Source organism: Papaver somniferum, chromosome 6, assembly GCF_003573695.1.
Source record: "Papaver somniferum cultivar HN1 chromosome 6, ASM357369v1, whole genome shotgun sequence".
NCBI classification, from domain to species: domain Eukaryota; kingdom Viridiplantae; phylum Streptophyta; class Magnoliopsida; order Ranunculales; family Papaveraceae; genus Papaver; species Papaver somniferum.
This window is the reverse complement of record NC_039363.1, coordinates 29,577,303-29,595,578: the sequence shown is the minus strand read 5'-3', so window position 1 is coordinate 29,595,578 and position 18,276 is coordinate 29,577,303. Positions and strand designations below refer to the sequence as shown.

The 18,276-nt window shown below is 35.9% G+C and overlaps 1 protein-coding gene and 1 long non-coding RNA gene across 4 annotated transcripts; both read right to left on the bottom strand.

The window, feature by feature from the left end:
- Nucleotides 1-706: 706 nt before the first annotated feature.
- LOC113287224 lies at nucleotides 707-2,914 on the bottom strand. 3 transcript variants are annotated; one of them, XR_003329869.1, is made up of 3 exons: nucleotides 2,531-2,914; nucleotides 1,804-2,267; nucleotides 707-1,175 (listed from the first exon to the last, which is right to left on the bottom strand). It is a non-coding gene; the product is annotated as an uncharacterized LOC113287224 (long non-coding RNA). The 3 variants fall into 3 exon arrangements; XR_003329870.1 differs by having other exon boundaries at nucleotides 1,762-2,914; XR_003329868.1 differs by having other exon boundaries at nucleotides 1,804-2,914.
- A 2,542-nt stretch (nucleotides 2,915-5,456) lies between these two features.
- On the bottom strand, nucleotides 5,457-16,036 carry LOC113290695. Its single transcript, XM_026540277.1, has 2 exons — nucleotides 15,857-16,036; nucleotides 5,457-6,122 (listed from the first exon to the last, which is right to left on the bottom strand). Exons 1-2 carry the CDS (start codon nucleotides 16,034-16,036, stop codon nucleotides 5,457-5,459), a joined length of 846 nt encoding a protein of 281 aa, XP_026396062.1.
- Nucleotides 16,037-18,276: the final 2,240 nt, after the last annotated feature.

Here is an 18,276-nt window from a genome sequence, read left to right as displayed (position 1 = left end):
TTCTCGATCTCACCATTACAGCGCCTCTATTTCTCCATCAGCCGTTGTCGATTTGTTCCACCCCAGTAGCAGCAACGACATCCTTTAATTGAGATTGAGTAAAGATTAATGGGGATAAGGGTGTGAAATTGATGAAGATGAAACTGGATTTCGATTTTGACGAAGAAGAAAGGATTCGAGAGAGATTTCGATGAAACTGCTGCTGTTCGAGAAAGAATAGATAGAGATAGGAAGATGCAGAAAAAGGGAGGGATTTTTTTTTTTTGAGGTTGCCGGGATTCGACCCCAGAACCTGTAACTCTATTCCGTGTTTTGTTTTCTCCATTTTACAAAAATGTCCTTAACATTCTGATTATTTACGTCTGTTTAAAGAAGGAAAAAGATCAAAGAGGGGTTGTGAGGTCCTTTCATCGTTGAGTCCTCCCCTCCCTCGCTTCGCTCGGCCTAATAATAAACTAAAATATCCCCAGCGAGTTTAATATTATTGTCTTAATAAACTAGTGGATTGCCCGTGCCATTATGGCACGGGGGTGGAAGGGGTTCTGGTGCTATGGTTAATTCCTTCGTGGCTTCGTAGGTGTATCGGGTCGATATTCGCCGCAAAAAAAATAATAAGAAAGGAACGTATTCACCAATTTGTAATGAATATCTTCACCAAGGCGACATACCAAATTTATAGCAAATAGTGAATAAGATAGAACTAATATTGAGGCAATTGGTAATTGTATTCTATATGTTACTCATTCTGTCCATTTTTTGATGAGTCTATGATTGTTTAACAATATAATTTATGCACTGGCGAAGACGAAAAACAGTCCTGCCAGCTCCAAGTGATGTAGTTAACACTGCAACAACACAAACTGAGTGTCAAATTGACAACCAAATGGGCCGATGATCAATCTGCAGATGACCGCATAACTTCTTAAGAAAGTAGGACAACTCATTATCTACCTGTCAGCTACAATTCCTGAGCATAATTATTACATATAAAGGCTCGAAAATATGGGTTAGCAGATCATGACTGTCAAGCTAAGACTACAGGTAGGTGATGGGCCTGGCAAAGCAAGATCCTCATGGACGCGATTAGGTGTATAGTTGCCCAACTGAGCTTCAAAACAAAAAAAATGTCAGGCATCCCTCTGGATCATGCCTTTGTCGTTCATCTCTAGTTTAATCTGAAAAGAGAGATATTCACCTATTAAGTATATAATTAAGAGAGTAACAAAAACATTAGTGACATTACACAATTAACATCCCTGTCCATTGCACCAGGACTATTGAAACAATAAAAGGTGCAGGATAAATAAGCTTCATCAATCATCATCTGGTTCAAAGTTAACAACCACACAAAGAGCGAATACTAATGCCTTGAACCTTAAATGCAAGACTAAGAGAATATAACATCTGTTGGTGCATTTAGTTATAATCTAAAGTGCTAAGTATACTCTATAAATTAAATTATCAAAAGAAGCAAAGAAGATGGGTTTACCGATATGTGAAACCACGGGCGCTTTGATTGAGATTTTATCTACTAAGCTTTATGAAAAAGAAAAAAACATATCCCCTAAGAAGATGGGTTTACCAATATGTGAAAGCCAATGCGCTTTGATTGCGCTTTTATCTACTAAGCTTCATGAAAAAGAAAAAAACCTATCCACTAAGACATGCCTATAATGCTGCAAAGTAACTTCGGGATTTTATAAAAGAAGAAATTTCACTTAAACGTGTGATGGTATAGAGGTGTTTAGAAACTAAAAATACCTAAATCAAAATTAATAGATGTCCTGCGAAATGCATTCTTACCCTTTCCCCGCATTTTCATAACATCTAAGGCTAGTATCCTTCCCTTAAGGACAAACCTGAGTCAAGAAAGCAGAAAAGTCCAATTAAAAACCAACAATCCAATAGGTATTACATGGGGCTGATAATTTAGTCAAACCTGAGCTGATACGGGGGGTTATGCACTGAACCCTGTAATGCATATACACCAATTCTTATAATCCTTAGCAACCAGAAGAACTAAACTAATCTCAATATCTAAATTTTGGTTTACACACTTCAAGATGTAAAACAAAAGAAAAGATAAATAAGAAAAGGAAGTATGTACCTTGGAGATGCCAGGATAAGATGCGCCATAAACTACAATCTTACCCAGAGTGGGGTTTGCAGCATTTCAATTTATATCTTTACCATCCTATGCATAAACATCGCCCATAATCTATTCCAAAACAATTGCATTCGAGTCCAACAAAAAGCAATAACCTGAACTGGAGATTAATCATGAAAAAAAACCATTGATGGAACTTGATAAACATTCAAGCTAACCATGAAGAATACATTATAAAAACAACACTCAAAATCCCATTTAATTTCACTGTCATGAGCAAGTTAGAACATAGATTCAACTTTCAAGTCTCAACAATGGAGAAATTAATTGGATTTAACAGCAGTGAGACTCAAATTCAAATCAGGCTACTGTAAAAACGTGGAAATTATACTAATACTAAATTATCAGCACCATTAATCTTACCTAATAGTTCTTCGACCAGAATTTTTTTCCACATCTAAACTTCGGATTAGAAAAAACTAAATTAGGATGTCCCTAAACTATATGGTTGATGATTCTCTGTAAAGTAATCAACGTGGAAATAATTCAACCAATTCACTCATTTCGAGTTTAAGGTTACAGGTAAAATGATGACTGAATATTCGATCAAATCAAAATCCTGAACCCTAAATTCGAAACCGAGTAAAGATTATTCGAATGAAGAATTCCGATGGAGAAGAAGGAATGGAGATTTAACGAAGAGATTTCGATGGAGAAGATCGATGAGAGTTGCTCTGAAAGTGAAATTTTCTGCAAGTAATGGTGGTGTGGAAGGTTGAAGGAGGTGAAGGAGAAATCAAGATTCCGAATGAGAATGAAACTAGATTTTCTTTGTTAGATCTTTTATCCGACCTTTTTACAAATTTAGCCTTATGTTTTTTGTATTATTACAATGACCCAGGCAGGAAACTCAAAAACACGGAGGGGCAATCGCGTCATTGTTTTACCTGCTTAGTCGTTTTTGCCCATGCGTTTATAAACATTTACCTCAGTTTGAGGGAAGAAAAAAATCAAGAAGGGGCCGTTTCGTCATTTCCTTGTTGAACCAAAAATGTTTGGGACACCAAACAAATCATTTTGTGTTATATTATAGATTCACTGGGTATGACCCGTGCCATACCGGAACGGGTTTTAATTGTTCAAAATTTAGTCCTATTTTAGTTTATGATCGAAGATTCATACTAACAATCTTGGAATACACCAATATTCGGTCTCGTAGATTTCCTAACGTAAGTTAACACAATAACACCATCTTACTGGTCTTAGTTAAGAAGCAGACAAGTTTTTCATAGTAAATAATTTTTATTTTTCTTGTTAAACCCAAGAAATTGAATAATGTAGACTATTCTTTCAAGAGTATCACGTATTCATTTCTTAATTGGTTACCTAAAGCCTGCAAACTCTGGAAAATCTTCACTATTTTAGCACGTTATTATCTCCAGTTCGCCTGATAGATTTCGAACAAAAAGTACAACTATCGAATGTCATGTCCTTCGCAAATGATCCACTATATTAAATTCGTCAAAAGTTTATTACGAAGATCGGCATGTTACTTCCTTGTTATAGGAGCAAATAAACATCAGTGAAAAAATCAAAAGAAGAAATAAAGAAAAAGAGTGTTGTTGGACACTCTATCATTCCCAAGTGGTTGATTTGAAGTTAGGTAATGCATCATCCAAATTCTTTATCAAATGAATCTTCAAGGTAGACTGGCACAATTACAAAGTTGAATATAGGTGAGATCAAGCAAACTGCCTAATCCACCTAAACCTACCTTCACGGGAATGATAAAAGGCGAAGAACAAAGAAAGAAAAATGAAGAAAGAGATACACGAATGAGCATATGTACTCTTTATTGGAGAAGGTAGAAGATGAAAATAACAAATTGTACAATTTTTCACTTTGGTAGACTTAGTGTCGGAAATTTTTCGGGCAGAAAGTAACAATGCAAATGTTTCTGTATTTCTCCCCTTTTGATATCAAATTGTCGATTCATAAACTTCTCACAAACTTCTTAACATATACTTCTTCTTCAACCAAATTCAAAATTCCAAGCAATATCCCAAATTCCAAAATTTAAGAACATGCAACATTAAAAATATGAAGGCAATCATATTGAGATCCAGATATACCCTTAAGAAAATACTCGTACCATAGTAAGAGAAAAAATGGTAAATGAATATGAGAGGGTACAACGTAATCATCGATGTTTACTGCATATGCCATATTACGGATTCTCAAATATTAGGTTACCAAAAAAAATCTTTTAGAATATTGAATGTTAACACGTAAACATACCCCTTTGACTTCTGGTTGCTTTCTGCATAATTTTGGATGGAAATCTTTTTAATAACCATCAAAAATTAATACCGGAAGCTCTAATAATGATAACCCCGCAGATTAGCAATCTACGAAAAGCTTTCGTAGAATCTCTTCATCTTCCCTTTCTCAGAAAAAAGAAAAAGAAAAAAAACCTTTAACCGTCTTGCTCAGATTTGGTCCTTTTGAACCAGATCTGAACAAGGATTCTTTTGTTTTAGAGTTTTTTATAGTAGGTAATTGAATAAGATGTTTTACATCATTTTTTGTGCCTTTTGACATATTTCTTCGTCGTTTTGGGGCGATTTTTCTTCGTCGTTGTGGGACCAGTTTTTCAAATTTTCATGGCTGATCCGTGGCTTGCTATTATCGATTCAAAAACATCGACGATTTATCATGAAATCGCGCATCCGTGTTCGTGTGGATCGGCAATTTTATGGGCTAAGTACTCCTTTGTTGTAGGAGCATCTCTTATAAAAGAAGAATACAATCAGATTAAATGGTCAGAATTTTCCGGATATACCATCATCTCTCCCTTATACATAAAATTCTTTTGGATATCTTTGTGGTTTATTGCTCTTTCTCTTCGCGATCTACATGTAATTGGTGCCCTTATTTATATTAGGGTTTTGATTATTTTTTATTTTGATTTTTTTTATTCTTGTAAGCGAATATGTAATCACTATTTTGATTTGAATGAACAAATCTGATAAAGAAAAACCAAACAATAAACTCAACCTTTTTTTTTAAGCAAAATAACATTGGAATAATTAACTGTTAATCCTCCCAGAGGTTTGTGTTACATTTTGAGTAGTGAATTTAACAGGGGAGTCAATACAAAGCAGATTGAACAGCGTGTAGGTGATGTTTGTTTCTGTGTATAAGATTGTCTTGCCTGCTCGTCCCTCCTTTGCCAATGCATCTGCAACTTCATTCCCTGTTCTTTTGGTATGGGAAACATCAAAACTAATGAAGTTCTTTGCTATTTCCTTGAGCTCGTCTAGTTGATTCCTGCATTGCCAATCCAGTTTCACATTTCCCCCTTCCATGTTTCCTTTATATCTTGTTTATCCCCTTCCAAGACTATCCTTGTCAATCCTTTTTGTAGTGCCCATCGTGCCGCTTCCTTTGCTGCCAAACTTTCCGTCATTAGAGCTGATGTAGCCATTGTTGAGACTGTTTGTGCCGTCCCAAAGACCCCATTATGATCTCTGTCTAAGAAGCCCAGTTCTACTGCCAGTTCCCCTTCTTTGTAGGAAGCATCACATTTGATTTTTGTTGTTCCTTGTTGCAGTGGAGTCCATGGTTGTTTTGACTTGTTTTTTGCTATTCCTTGCCTGTTGTTGCCGGTGAACGCTTCATTGTGCACTGTTATCTCCTTTTCTATTTTCTTGATCAAATCTGGTACCGACAGTTTGTGTTCCGAGAACACTGTGTCACATCTTGACTTCCATATGTTCCAAGTAACAATGCCACACACTGCTACCCAATCAATCATGTCCTCCTCCCAGTCTAATGGGTTTGTAAACCAAGTTCTTATCCAGCTAAGCATGCTATGTTCATTTCCTATTCTGTAAGCTCTACCTATTCCAAACCAAATAGCCCTGGCATACGAGCAGTCCATCAGAAGATGTTTTGTCGTCTCCCTAGCATAGTCACACATAGGGCATTTGTCAGTTTCCAGGCTTAGCTCAACCTTAATACAAAGTAAGCGAAATTAATTTACGCACACAATAATCTAATACAATATAAAAAGAATGTTAGCCTCGAGAATTCTAGTACTAGAACGGCTAATGAAAATTTCTGTGAGTGCATTCTAAAGGTTTATAAAGTTGGTTTGGTTATTTTCAACGTCTAAATGCAACATTATCTCTGAACTTTCATGGGATCACAAAAGATAGGTAACATGCACCCATGTTCAGAACTTGCTTTGTACAACGACAATTCCCATGATACAGTATTACAGTAATAAAATTATAAAAGTCTGAAACTAATTCCTATGATGCAGTATTACAGTAATAAAGTTATAAAAGTCTGAAACTATCGATTACTTATCTTATCTGCATCTTTTATTTTAAGTCTATGTTGCCGCTCTTAATTGATAAATTGAACAATTTAACTCTTAATTCTTACTCTGACAAACTTTTTTCCCATTGCTCCTCTCATCGGGCTGCCAGCTGTAATATCATTTCAGCATCCTTACTTTGCCATAACACAAGTTAGTTCTTAGAACATGCTTCAAAAAAAAAATTAGTTCTTAGATCTGACATAAACACCAATACCGCTGATTTGGAGAAATGCTCTCCAACTCAATAATACAAAATCAATAAGCAGCTAAGTAAACACATCCAGTTCTACAATTTTATATATACACTGCATCAGTTTGTAGTATGTTAAAGAAAATTGAGCGAGAGAGAGAATTTTCAAGATGTTAACTCATAGTAGATGCAAAACTTTCCTCCGGCATAAAAACAGCAAACACTCATAGTAACGTGGATTTGACTCCATCCTACCACCAACAAACCCATTGCAGCTCTCATTCAATGGTAGACACTAAAGGAATATGGGTTTTGATTTCTCTCACAACTGTGTATAGATTGATATTATCATTTTGTATATATACTGATTGCAATTACATTGCATGAGTGAAGATCCTAATACTATAAATATATCAAAGGAATTAAAACTAATTACAACAATTTCTCAATCACATATTCTTCTCTGCATGTATTGAACTTCTTTCCATATTCTTCTTTGCATGACATCAATCACATATTATTCATGCATATACTAATCTTCTTTCCATGTTTAGATTGCATGTACTTATCTTCATTCCATGTTTAGATCATTGAGTAATGGTAGTGATTGATGTTCTCTTGCTTGCCATATATTAACAGTGATTGGTGCCGGTGATTAGAAATATATACGTGAACAAATTTATCAAGGGACTGATAAATTTAATACCACGAAATAGACACAACAACATCCATTTTTCACTCATCTTCTTGAGCACCAGTTCTTGCTTCTTGGCTTAAATTCAGTTCAAATCTCCTACAACTCACTGCACAACTCGAACAGATTCACACCAACATCTCTCAGCTAACTTGCAGCTGGTTTACACCCATTACTTCGTTTCTGATTCCATCTGTAACTCATTCTCGCACAACAAACCCATAACCCGAGCCATTCTCCTTCAGATCAACAAAACATCGCCAGTAGCAGACTCGACTGTCTCACAGAAACCCATTTCATCTCCCCTGAATCCAGCAACCAGTCTCATAACACCAGAAACTCCTCAAACCACAATCTCAGCAAACCCTAACTCAATCTCTGTCATTCTATATTAAATCCTTCTTCAACTGAGTTCTCGATTCAAACTCAGCACTGCAAACGCTACCAATCCCTACTCATATCGACAACAACAACAAAACCTCCATCAATCTCTCAAGTTCTTCATTAAATTTTGAATTCCACCTCAATCTGAGAACCCTAGTTGTTCACCATCGATTCAGCCCATTCTTCTTCTCCTCTGGCTTATTTCACCAAATTAATAGAACCCCTCATTTCTTCAGTCTTCTTCCTGAATTTCTCCATCCTAATTTCTCGATCTCTCTGTAAATCTCTCGTTTCTGAACTCCATGGCCGCCTTCTCTCAGTTTCAAACAGAAGAAGAAGAATACAAACTGATGATTGAGAAAATGTCGTAGAGCCTTGGGCCCATGTATGTGCATCCCATATAGAAGAACGATTTTTTGGGGACGATGGTTTTTTTGTGGGGACCATTTTTTTATTTTGGGTAAGACATTAGAAGTAAATCTAGGTCACCCCTTATCTAGATATTTATATTAATACCTAAATTACCCCGCTAATTAATTTTAGGTAATGATTAAGTTAAAGATAATTAGTGATATTAAAAAATCAGATGAGTTTTTTTTTTTTTAAAGAAGTAGAATTATTGAGAGAGTAAAGTTAAAGAAGATGAAGAAGGAAAACATGAAAAACGATAGATTTTACCAACCACAATCGGAGGGAGAGTATTTGGGTACCCAGGTATGCTTCAAACTTAGATAATGTTGGTTGAATTTCTCCAAATTTTCAAAAAAATGTAAATTTTTAGAGTAGATTTGGGCTTGTTCGGTTACCTTATGTGAAGAACAGGTTACCGAACTCATCTGAAAGTGTAGTTCGGTTACTTTTTCCAAACACGCAGGTTACCGAACTCGCTCTTTAATGGAGGTTTTTAGTCGTTCGGCTAACAGACATGTTACCGAACTTTGTTTATAGGATTTACAGAGTCATGTTCGGTTGGTTCGCAAACTTTAACGTAACAACATATCTAACCGAACTCCACATGTATGCAATTAGTGAAGAGTTCGGTTTGTCAAAAAATTTTGCGAACAAACCGAACCTAGTGGGACAAGTTCGGTTAAATCATACCTCAACATAGTGGGAAAAATAACACAGTTCGGTTACATTGGTTTTTTTTTTTGTATTATGGGTAGAGTTCGGTTACTAACTAGTTTTAGAATTTTTTGCGAACCAACCGAACAGAGTGGGAAAAGTTCGGTTGAATGAGAACTCAACGTAGTGGGAAAAATAGCACAGTTCAGTTACATTGGATTTTTTTCTTTTCTTTTTGTAATATGGGTAGAGTTCGGTTACTAGATAGTTTTAGAAATTTTTGCGAACCAAACGAACTCGCAGTTCGGTAACCTAATTTTTCATCCCATTGAACCGCACTGTTCTTCGTGTTCTTCCTTTCAGGAAGTTCGGTTAAGAAACTAGGATTTTTGTGAAACGCGTCCTAACCGAACAAAGCACTGTAACTTCCATATGAACCCTATTTTGATGATATCTATTCAATTAAAAGTAATGGGGAAGAAGAGAAGAACATGAGAAAAGAATAATTTTCAATCGAACGAGGAACGTCAAGGAAAGAGAGAAGAAGAAGAGAATAATTTATTTATTTTCAAAACTAAAAAAATTCGATTCCCCTCCTATTTTTGTTTTTGATTTTGATAATAGATTCATTTAGATTAGATGTATATGATTAGGTTTATATAGTTATTAGATTAGTTTTAATTCAAATTAAAGTAAAGGGTAAATGTGTATTTACCTAACTTTAGGATACCCCTTATAAGTATAGGGAGGTTGGCCTAATAAGACCACGGTCCCCCCAAAAAAATCATGGTCCCTAAAAATCATTCATATAGAAGTCTTTTAGTTTGAAACCTAGTTAGGCTAAGTCCTATAGGCTAGATTGAGCTGCTAGATTGGCCAAAAAGTGTTGCAAATCAAGAAAAAAGTGAACACTACTTCTGGATACTTCTCTCTCTTAGCAACTGCTCGCAGTTCAACTAGCAGCGAGATTGAAACGCTGAATGGTTCAGCGCTAGACACTTTTTTCTCATGGAGAGAGAGAATGTGATGGAGAGAGAGAGGAAAAGATGGAAAAAAAACGTGGAGGGAGGGGAAAAGATGGAAAGAGAGAAGAAAAAGAGGCAGAGAGAGGAAAAGATGGAGAGAGAGAGAAAAAAGAGGGGAGAGAGAGGAAAAGATGGAAAGAGAAATTGTATAAAATTCTGTAGCGTTGTTTGGTTCAGCGTTGGACGATGTTCTATTCAGCGTTTTGCTGCTAGATTATCAATACCATAGGACTTAGGAGGTTGCCCTAACTGACGTGGATGGACAATCTAGCAGCTAGATATCTAGCCCATAGGACTTAGCCTTAGACTTGGTCTTATGGGATAGATTGAAGGTGCTAGATTAGCACTTAAGTGTTGCAATTCAAAAAAAAAGTGTGGCAAAAAAGTTAACACTAGTTCTCTCTCCTACCATTTGCTAGCATGTGATGTAGTATCTAGATAGTTCGCTGAATGATTCAGCGCTGAGAAAACTACCTTTTCGCGGAACGAAACAGCGCTAGGAAGAATATTCCAAGCATCTTCGCTGAATGGTTCAGTGTCAAGCTCTAGCGCTGATTGGAAACGCGCCACACGTTAGCGCTATATCATTCGGCGCTTGACCTTTTTTTTTTTACTTTTTTACTCCATCGGTAGTTCAGTAATTAAATTTTATACTGTTTTCATTCTTTGTTTTCTCGCACTCATGTTACACAACCAGACATGTATGTTTTCGAATTTTGAATTATGAAAAATTTGACAATTTGTTCCAACGGTTGTTTGTTTCAAAATTTTAAAATTTGGCAAACTAAGAAATTTTTTCATTATACTGCAAAACAATGTTACAATGTTTTTTTGAAATTAAAAATTACACTAAAATTAATATTCTACTTCTATCAATTAAAAAAGTACATTAAAATTAAAATTCTATTTCTAAAAATTTAAAAAGTACATTGAAATTAAAATTCTACTTCTAAAATTACAATGCTGGCATAACTACTTGATGTTTTGTAGGGTCACCAATGGGAATTCCCGTTAACATATACCAATCTAAAGGAAGGATGTCAAGCTCAAGTTCTCTAAAATGGAAGCTCTTGTTTTTTTTCCGCCATTTCTCAGCTATGGCTTCAACTATACCTCTATCCGCATTGGAAAAATTAAACTCAAAGACAGAAGAAAACCCATAATTATCACAGTACCTTCGTGCTATCGGATTATCTTTCACTACAATTTTATATAACGTTTAAACCTCATTAAAACTGCCTCTAAAGTTTAGATATATGCCTATCTCCCTTTGCTGATACTATATCCAAAGCATCTAAATGTTCTTCCATGTTCATACCACAATAAATAACAAAAGAAAAAAAGAATCAACCACATTTTTCTTTTTGAAGCATACATTAAATAAAAGACTTAAATTGTTATTACACGAGGAAATTGGACCCCCCGAGAATCACAAATGATTTGATTGATGCAAGGTGGGATTGCACGGTCCCATATCATAGTCGAAAGGTTTCCTGCTTGGCTTCCGTCCGCCACGAAGTTCGCTAGACCATCTGCCGCCTGATTTCCTTCCCGATACGAGTGTTGGATATCGCAACAAGGAATTTGGCGCATATGATGTTTTATTTCGGAAATCATTTCTGTGATATACCAAGGTGCTTCTGTTGGGGTCTTTAGGAATCGCATAAGATTTTCCGAGTCCGTTTCAAATAGCACTTTGTTCCATTGTCTTTCCGCCGCCATTCAAATAACACATTTTATCATTTTCATCATAATCATACAAATTATACAAATTCATAATTTTATCAACCACATTTTATCATTTTCATCATAATCATACGAATTCATAATTCATACAAATTCATAATTCATATAAATTTAGCTTCATCAAAAATACTACAAGTATCATTTTCATCATAATCATGTAATCTCTCATACAAATTATCATTCATCTTCATCAGAAGTAATCAAATTAATCCCCAAAACAAATTTCATCACAAAAATTCAAATTAAATCATACAATACTAAAAATATCATCTAAATCATCTAAATAACAAATACCAATCATCTAAACGTATCAATTTTATCAAAAAATCATTATCATCGGAAAAAAAAACAACTAAAGTTTCAAAATCTTACCTAAATCGATTTCGTGGACGGATTCGCTCCAAACCAATCTCGAATGATCCCAATCGTGTTGATGTTCAAACCTACGGTGCGATTTGAGACGAAAATCCATGCAAATCTTGCGCTGCTACATACATTTTCGGAGGGTTTTGGGTGAGGAAGAAATAAAATGAAGAAGAAGAAGAAGAAGATCGATCTTCTATTGGGTTAGATCGATTTCTGTAGCGATGAGTGGTGCAGCGCCAGACGCGGAATGGTTCAACGCTTTGCCCGAGTTGACTGGTCAAGCACGGGATGGTTCAGCGAAAAGTGAAAACGCTGAATGGTTCAGCGCTTGGCGACGTTTTGTTTCAGCGACTAGCATGCTAGATTAACACTCCCATAAGACTTAGATGGTTATGCTAACTGACGTGGATTGCTAATCTAGCTGCTAGATTAGCATCCCATAAGACTTAGCCTTAGCAATTTGGTATTCGACAAACGTATGGAACGACATACATACGTGTATTACTCGGACTTGCTAAAATAAAATTCGATCAAAAGTCCGATCAACGATTCGTGATTCGGGAGTAATTCAGAACGACATACGTACGTGTATACTTCATTTTACATATATAAATTCGGCACCCAAAATTTGGCCTATATATAATAAATTTGTAGACATTTATACTGAGATTATATATGAAATGTATGCAACTTCAATTGAAAAAAAATAATCAGGCATAGTGGTTAGAAAGGATGGTCAGGGAGGTCTCTGGTTCAAACCCCTTCGATCACATTTTTGCAAAAATCTTCTTTAGGGATGGGCTGAGCGAATACTGGGCCCAACTAGAAAAGTGACTTTGTTGATTTGTTCTGTGGGGCTTCGCTTGGTTCGGAGATTCAGTTGTACGCCCCCGACTTGTTGGTTCCCGACCAGTTGGCAACAATTCGCGAATGATTCCACGAATTGCTAACTATGGCTTCAATAATTTTTCGGGCACCACTGTTTTTTGTGGGACCATGATTTGATTAGGGAATCTACCCTATAATTATAAGGGGTAACCTAAAGGGTGGAGATGACTAGTTTACCCTTTAACCTAATCTAAAGACTTAAGGGTCTGTTTGGGAGCTTGGAAACGGGATAACATATCATGGAAAAGTTTATCTTAATTTAATTTATGATAACCTTGTTAATGGTTAATTTTAATGGTGTTTGTCTAAAATTCCATCATATCTTGGGCTAGGTTAACTTGTGGTTGTTTTACTACAGAAATAGGTTAATATAAATAATTATTTCTTAGCCAAATACTTATTTTAAAGGAAAATAACTGTCTAACCCAGGTGAGGATACATGTATCCCTGGTATTTGGAAGAATACCTTAACCTCACTTTTTTAGCTTCCTAAAATCAAGGAAGGTTCAATAATCCTTATCCAGGATTGGAATTGCAGTGAGACAAACACATTTTAACAGTTTTTTACTGGATAACCCGACCTAGGATGGGATATCCAGGATACCAAACACGACCTAAAGGCCTAGACAAATAAAGCTTCCACGTTGAATGGTGAGGAAACCTTCGTTTCCTACTGGCCGAAATAAGCCTTTTTTGAGTTTTGTGAAACGAGAGTTTTGGTGAGGACATTTGGCAACGTTTGATTGGTTTACATAAAATCATTATATAGGAAACAAAACTAGTCACAAAAACCCAAGGTGACCAAACTTGTGGTACAAAAACCCCACTCAAATGTCGGGATTCATTAAAACTCCATCTTAATCTAAATTGATACAAAAACCCGAAACTTTAAAAAATTGATACAAAAACTCCAAATTTCAAAATTGGTTTCATCAAAATTTTGTTTTTTTTTTTTTGAATTTTTGTGTTACTTTTATTTTGGCGGGTTTTTTGTGGATGGATGGTGACACCTTTAGAGTTATAACTCGCGGACCAGAAAGGAAAAATAAAATAATTAACAGAGTAAATAAAGGAAAACGTTGAGAAAAGATTGGATTTGAAAGTCGACGACCTACCGTATTAGGACTCAAAGTTACATTAGGAATCCAAAAACTCTTATCGGGAAAGTGTAGAAAACCTAACTAAAAACGGAATATTGAAACTATATAATACTAAAGCGTATTACATACCAAGATTTAACTCCAGCGTCCCTCTTTTAAGTTCTCTTTTTTTTTCTTTTTTCTTTTTTCTTTTTAAGACCAGAAACAAACTTATTCTCCGGAAAGAATTCAAACATATGTCATCTATCAATACTATGGTAACCATTTAAAAACGAATAAAAAGAGTTTCAAAAAGAAAGATGTAGAATTGCTAGGAGCTTGAGACTATATCAACAAGCCCTTTTATGTGGCATTAAGATAAAGATTGATGATGGAGAAACACCAACAAGAAAGGAAAAAAAAATGCGCATAACAGGTTTGTATTTTTCATTGTTGCAGTTTGGAAATAATTAGTGAAAAAACCAAATATAAGTATGGTGTATTTATATTCTGAGTATAAAATCATACTCATGGTGTACCTTGAATTTGCTGGAAAATACATATGCAATGTGTGATTCTGAACACGCTAATCTCGAGTCTCTAAGCTTGATTGAGGATATTTAAATCTACAAGTAGCTGAGTACTACTATATAGGTCCCAAAGATTAAGACAGTAAACAACAACAAAAGGGAAACTTACTGGTATGTATAGCTCTGATAGTTTGCTGATCGCTGTCGTATGCGTCAAAAATAAATTACTTTGTCACTACTCAAAATATGTAATATTGCAAGGGCAAGAAAGGATCGTTCCCACAGAGAAGACTAAGGTTGTCAAGTCGTTTCGGTTTCGTATAATAATAATTGGGAGGTTTTCTGATTTTAAAAAGTAACCTAAAATAAAAGCAAATAAAGCACACAAATTAAGATGTAAAGATATTGGTTAAGGATACCGTTTTCATTCACAAACATGCTTTTTTAACAACAACTAGAATTGATATTTAATCTCTCTTTTATCAAAGGCCCTAGGATACCTTGATCGCAAGTTTATCCCGCAAATCTCCGCTATCATCAACAAACACATTAAAAGATGCGAATATGAATTCTATCTTAGAGAACAACCTAACATGTAAAAGCACTAATCAAGTTTATTTCCCTAGATGCATTAAGTTCTATGAAATCAGGCCAATCAAAGCAACCGAACGTGTAAAAGCACTAATCCGATTTAACAAAGGTTATGATCCACTTGTGACTACCAGGATGTATCACTACAAGCAATATTCACAATTATGCTACTTGTAGTCAGGAATTTATCACTTTTGCGTATAACAAATCCTAATCTAGCAATAGAGATGAAAACAAACTCAACCGATTCTCGACTCGATCAAACAAGCATTCAAATCATGTAACAATATAAATGGTGAATCAGAAACGATAAATATGGAGACAAAACTAATTTATTGAACACAACCCATGTTTGGAAATCCAACTTATTCCTTAACCAAAATAAATTAACTACTCATGGCATAGAAATTCATCACAAAAATAAAGGGAAAACTCATGTTTCTAAACCCTAGGCAAAAAATAAAAGAAGAGATAATAGATATTCGTCTAGTGTTGTTTATGCCCTTTTATGGTTTCATATTCTCCATTTAGGTCGCATCAAACCCACGGCAATACAGATCAAAACACTTCTCAAACCTGTCCACCAGAAGTTAGGCCCATAGCCCATTTAGTATTTGGCTTGTCAGTTAGAGAGAACTGACACCCTATTTTCTTTCTTGGTTAACTATCAGTTTCAGGAACTGACACTGTATTTTGGCCTTCAGTCAGCAGCTCCAGGCCAGGGTAATACTATCTCCTCCAGCTCCATCTCTGCAATTCAGCTCACAAACATCCATTCCATAATGCCCAGCACCTGCAGCTTACTCGAGGCTTCAATTCCTTGCTCAGATCATCATTTCTCCTTGATTTCTTCTCAGCTACAGCACCATCTGTAGCTGCACAAACATTGAAACTCAGACTTCTTCTCATTCTGCAATTTCCATCATCACAACCATTCTTCATTGACTCAACACCATTTGTTATTTCCTCGACAAAGACCACCATAACCCATTATTCATCATTCTTTCCTGCAGCTCATTGCACACGAGTCCCATTTCTGCAATTCATACATTCTTCAGCCATCACTGCCTCATTCCAATTCACAGCTTCCAACCATTCCAACACCACCAGTGCCTTGCTGCAGCTGCAACATCACCTGTACCTCAACTCAACTCTGATTTCAGTTCAATCCCGAGCCAAAACCCATTTTGCCTCAGCCTCCATTTACACAGCAGCAACTATCTTTTAGCCAAACCTGACTCATAAGCACACAGTCTATCCCACTTGATACCCTGTATTGCAATCACTTCCCATTTTATCTCAACATTCTCAGCCTGCACCTGCAACTGCAGTTCCATAAGACTTCGCCAACTGCAACACAAACTCAAATACCCTCTTCTGTGCATTTCAACCACCACAAACACCAGATATTGAGCTCAAACTCAAACCCATCTGCAATCAGACCTGCAGTCACTACTTCAATCAGGGCAACAGACACCACCAGAAACCTCCTCTATTTAATTCATCATCTTCACCTGAATCTCAAACCAAGTTCACGGCAGCACCAACAGCATATCATACTCTGGTTTCAATATCATCAATAACAAACCAAAACCCAAACCTGAGATCAATTTATCTAGCACAATCCTTGCAATTTCGTCACCAGAGACAACTCCCATTTCAGTTCTTCTCTCCAATCGAACCCACAATCAACAGCATCAGATTCCCATCTCAACAGAGACAGCTTCAATTCAGACTTCCCATCTCTTCTGTCTTTCACTCTAATCCCATGAATATCAGCATCACAGCAAAACCCTAACCTCAATCGTGTTCAAACTCAATTCGAACCCAAATCCATATCAACCCATCTTAGTTTCAATAACCAACATCTTAAATTCCTTCTCCTACTCTGAATCGCTCCATCTCTGTCAATCTCTCATCTCTGAACTCCATGGCCGCCTTCTCTCACTCAGCTCTGAAATGTAAATGGACTTGTTCCCGATCTGGTTTAGGGTTATGTAATGAACGAAATTACTATAGGCGCCCAGCAACTGGATAAGAGCCACCTGAGTAATCTTTTCAACTATCAGTTCTGGAAGACTGATAGTATGATTTCCTGCATAACTCTTCCCTAATAGACAAGCTTTGTCGATGCTTTTGCTCGTAACTTTTTCGTATGGCGTCGGAGTGATCTCATTCTTTCGCCGGTGGCTTCGTATTTTCGTTATCTTTAACATGATGAGAAGAAATCCAAGAATCGACAAAGTTTCACTTCTTTTTGCTCCAATGACTCCAAAACACCTATTAGCTCAAAAGTAAACATAAAATACATAATTTACAAGAAAACTTAGCAAAGAAAGCATAAACAATATATAAATATTAAGGTGTTTTAGACACCTATCATTTGCATTCGTAGTGTACCTGGAATTTGCTTCAGAACACACTAATCTCACCTCCTAAGCTTTATTAGGGATATTTAACTCTACAAGTTGAGTACTGCTGCATAAGTCCCAAAAATTACGACAGTAAAAACCACCAAACGGGAATTACTGGTGCGTAGAGGTCTAATAGTTTGTATTTTATGTAGCTGTCTTCATGAAAATGTTTTGAGCTAGAATTTGCGTTGAACACAATTTCCTTGATCTACAGTCCGTACGTGTCTTTTACTGATTTTTTCATGAGCTACACGATTAAGGACTGCTTGATGCATGTAAGTTATGCCTAATAAAAAATTTATTTACAGACTTCAAATAGGAAGGATATTAGTGGTAGAGCAAGCAGAAATTTGGCATGTAACCCAGCACGTAGCATGATTATAATTGTGTATTTTTTTATTTGAAGTAAAACACAACGAGCAATAGTCAAGGCGATTTTCTTGCGACGTTGACAAAGTCAACTTAGCCTCCATCTTCATCAATCTCTGTTCAATTCAGGAATTTTCTGCTCGATTCTTTACCAAATTAATGGCCTGTTAGTAATCTTATACCTTAATCCTATCATTTATGTACAAATTTTAACTCAATCTGTTAGTTATTTTCTGTTGTTTTTTTGACCTAATTTTCAGTTTATGCCTTTGATGATTAATATTATGTTTTCAATAATGATAGTTTAGTTTTTTGATTTTGCTAAGCTTCTAACCCTATCTCTGATTTTGCTCTCTATCAGTTTTCTCTTTCTTTCTTTGTGTTTTATAATTTAGGTCATGAGCTAATGGAAGTAAAGCCATAGAGTTCGATGTATTTCAT

Bases quoted from the DNA above. Each gene is read 5' to 3' on its own strand.
- LOC113290695 (XM_026540277.1), bottom strand. From the start codon at position 16,036: ATGGTGGTCTTTGTCGAGGAAATAACAAATGGTGTTGAGTCAATGAAG. The intron at 6,123-15,856 runs GTAAGCTGCAGG...CTTTGTATTAAG, and splicing joins GCAAGGAATTGAAGCCTCGA to GTTGAGCTAAGCCTGGAAAC.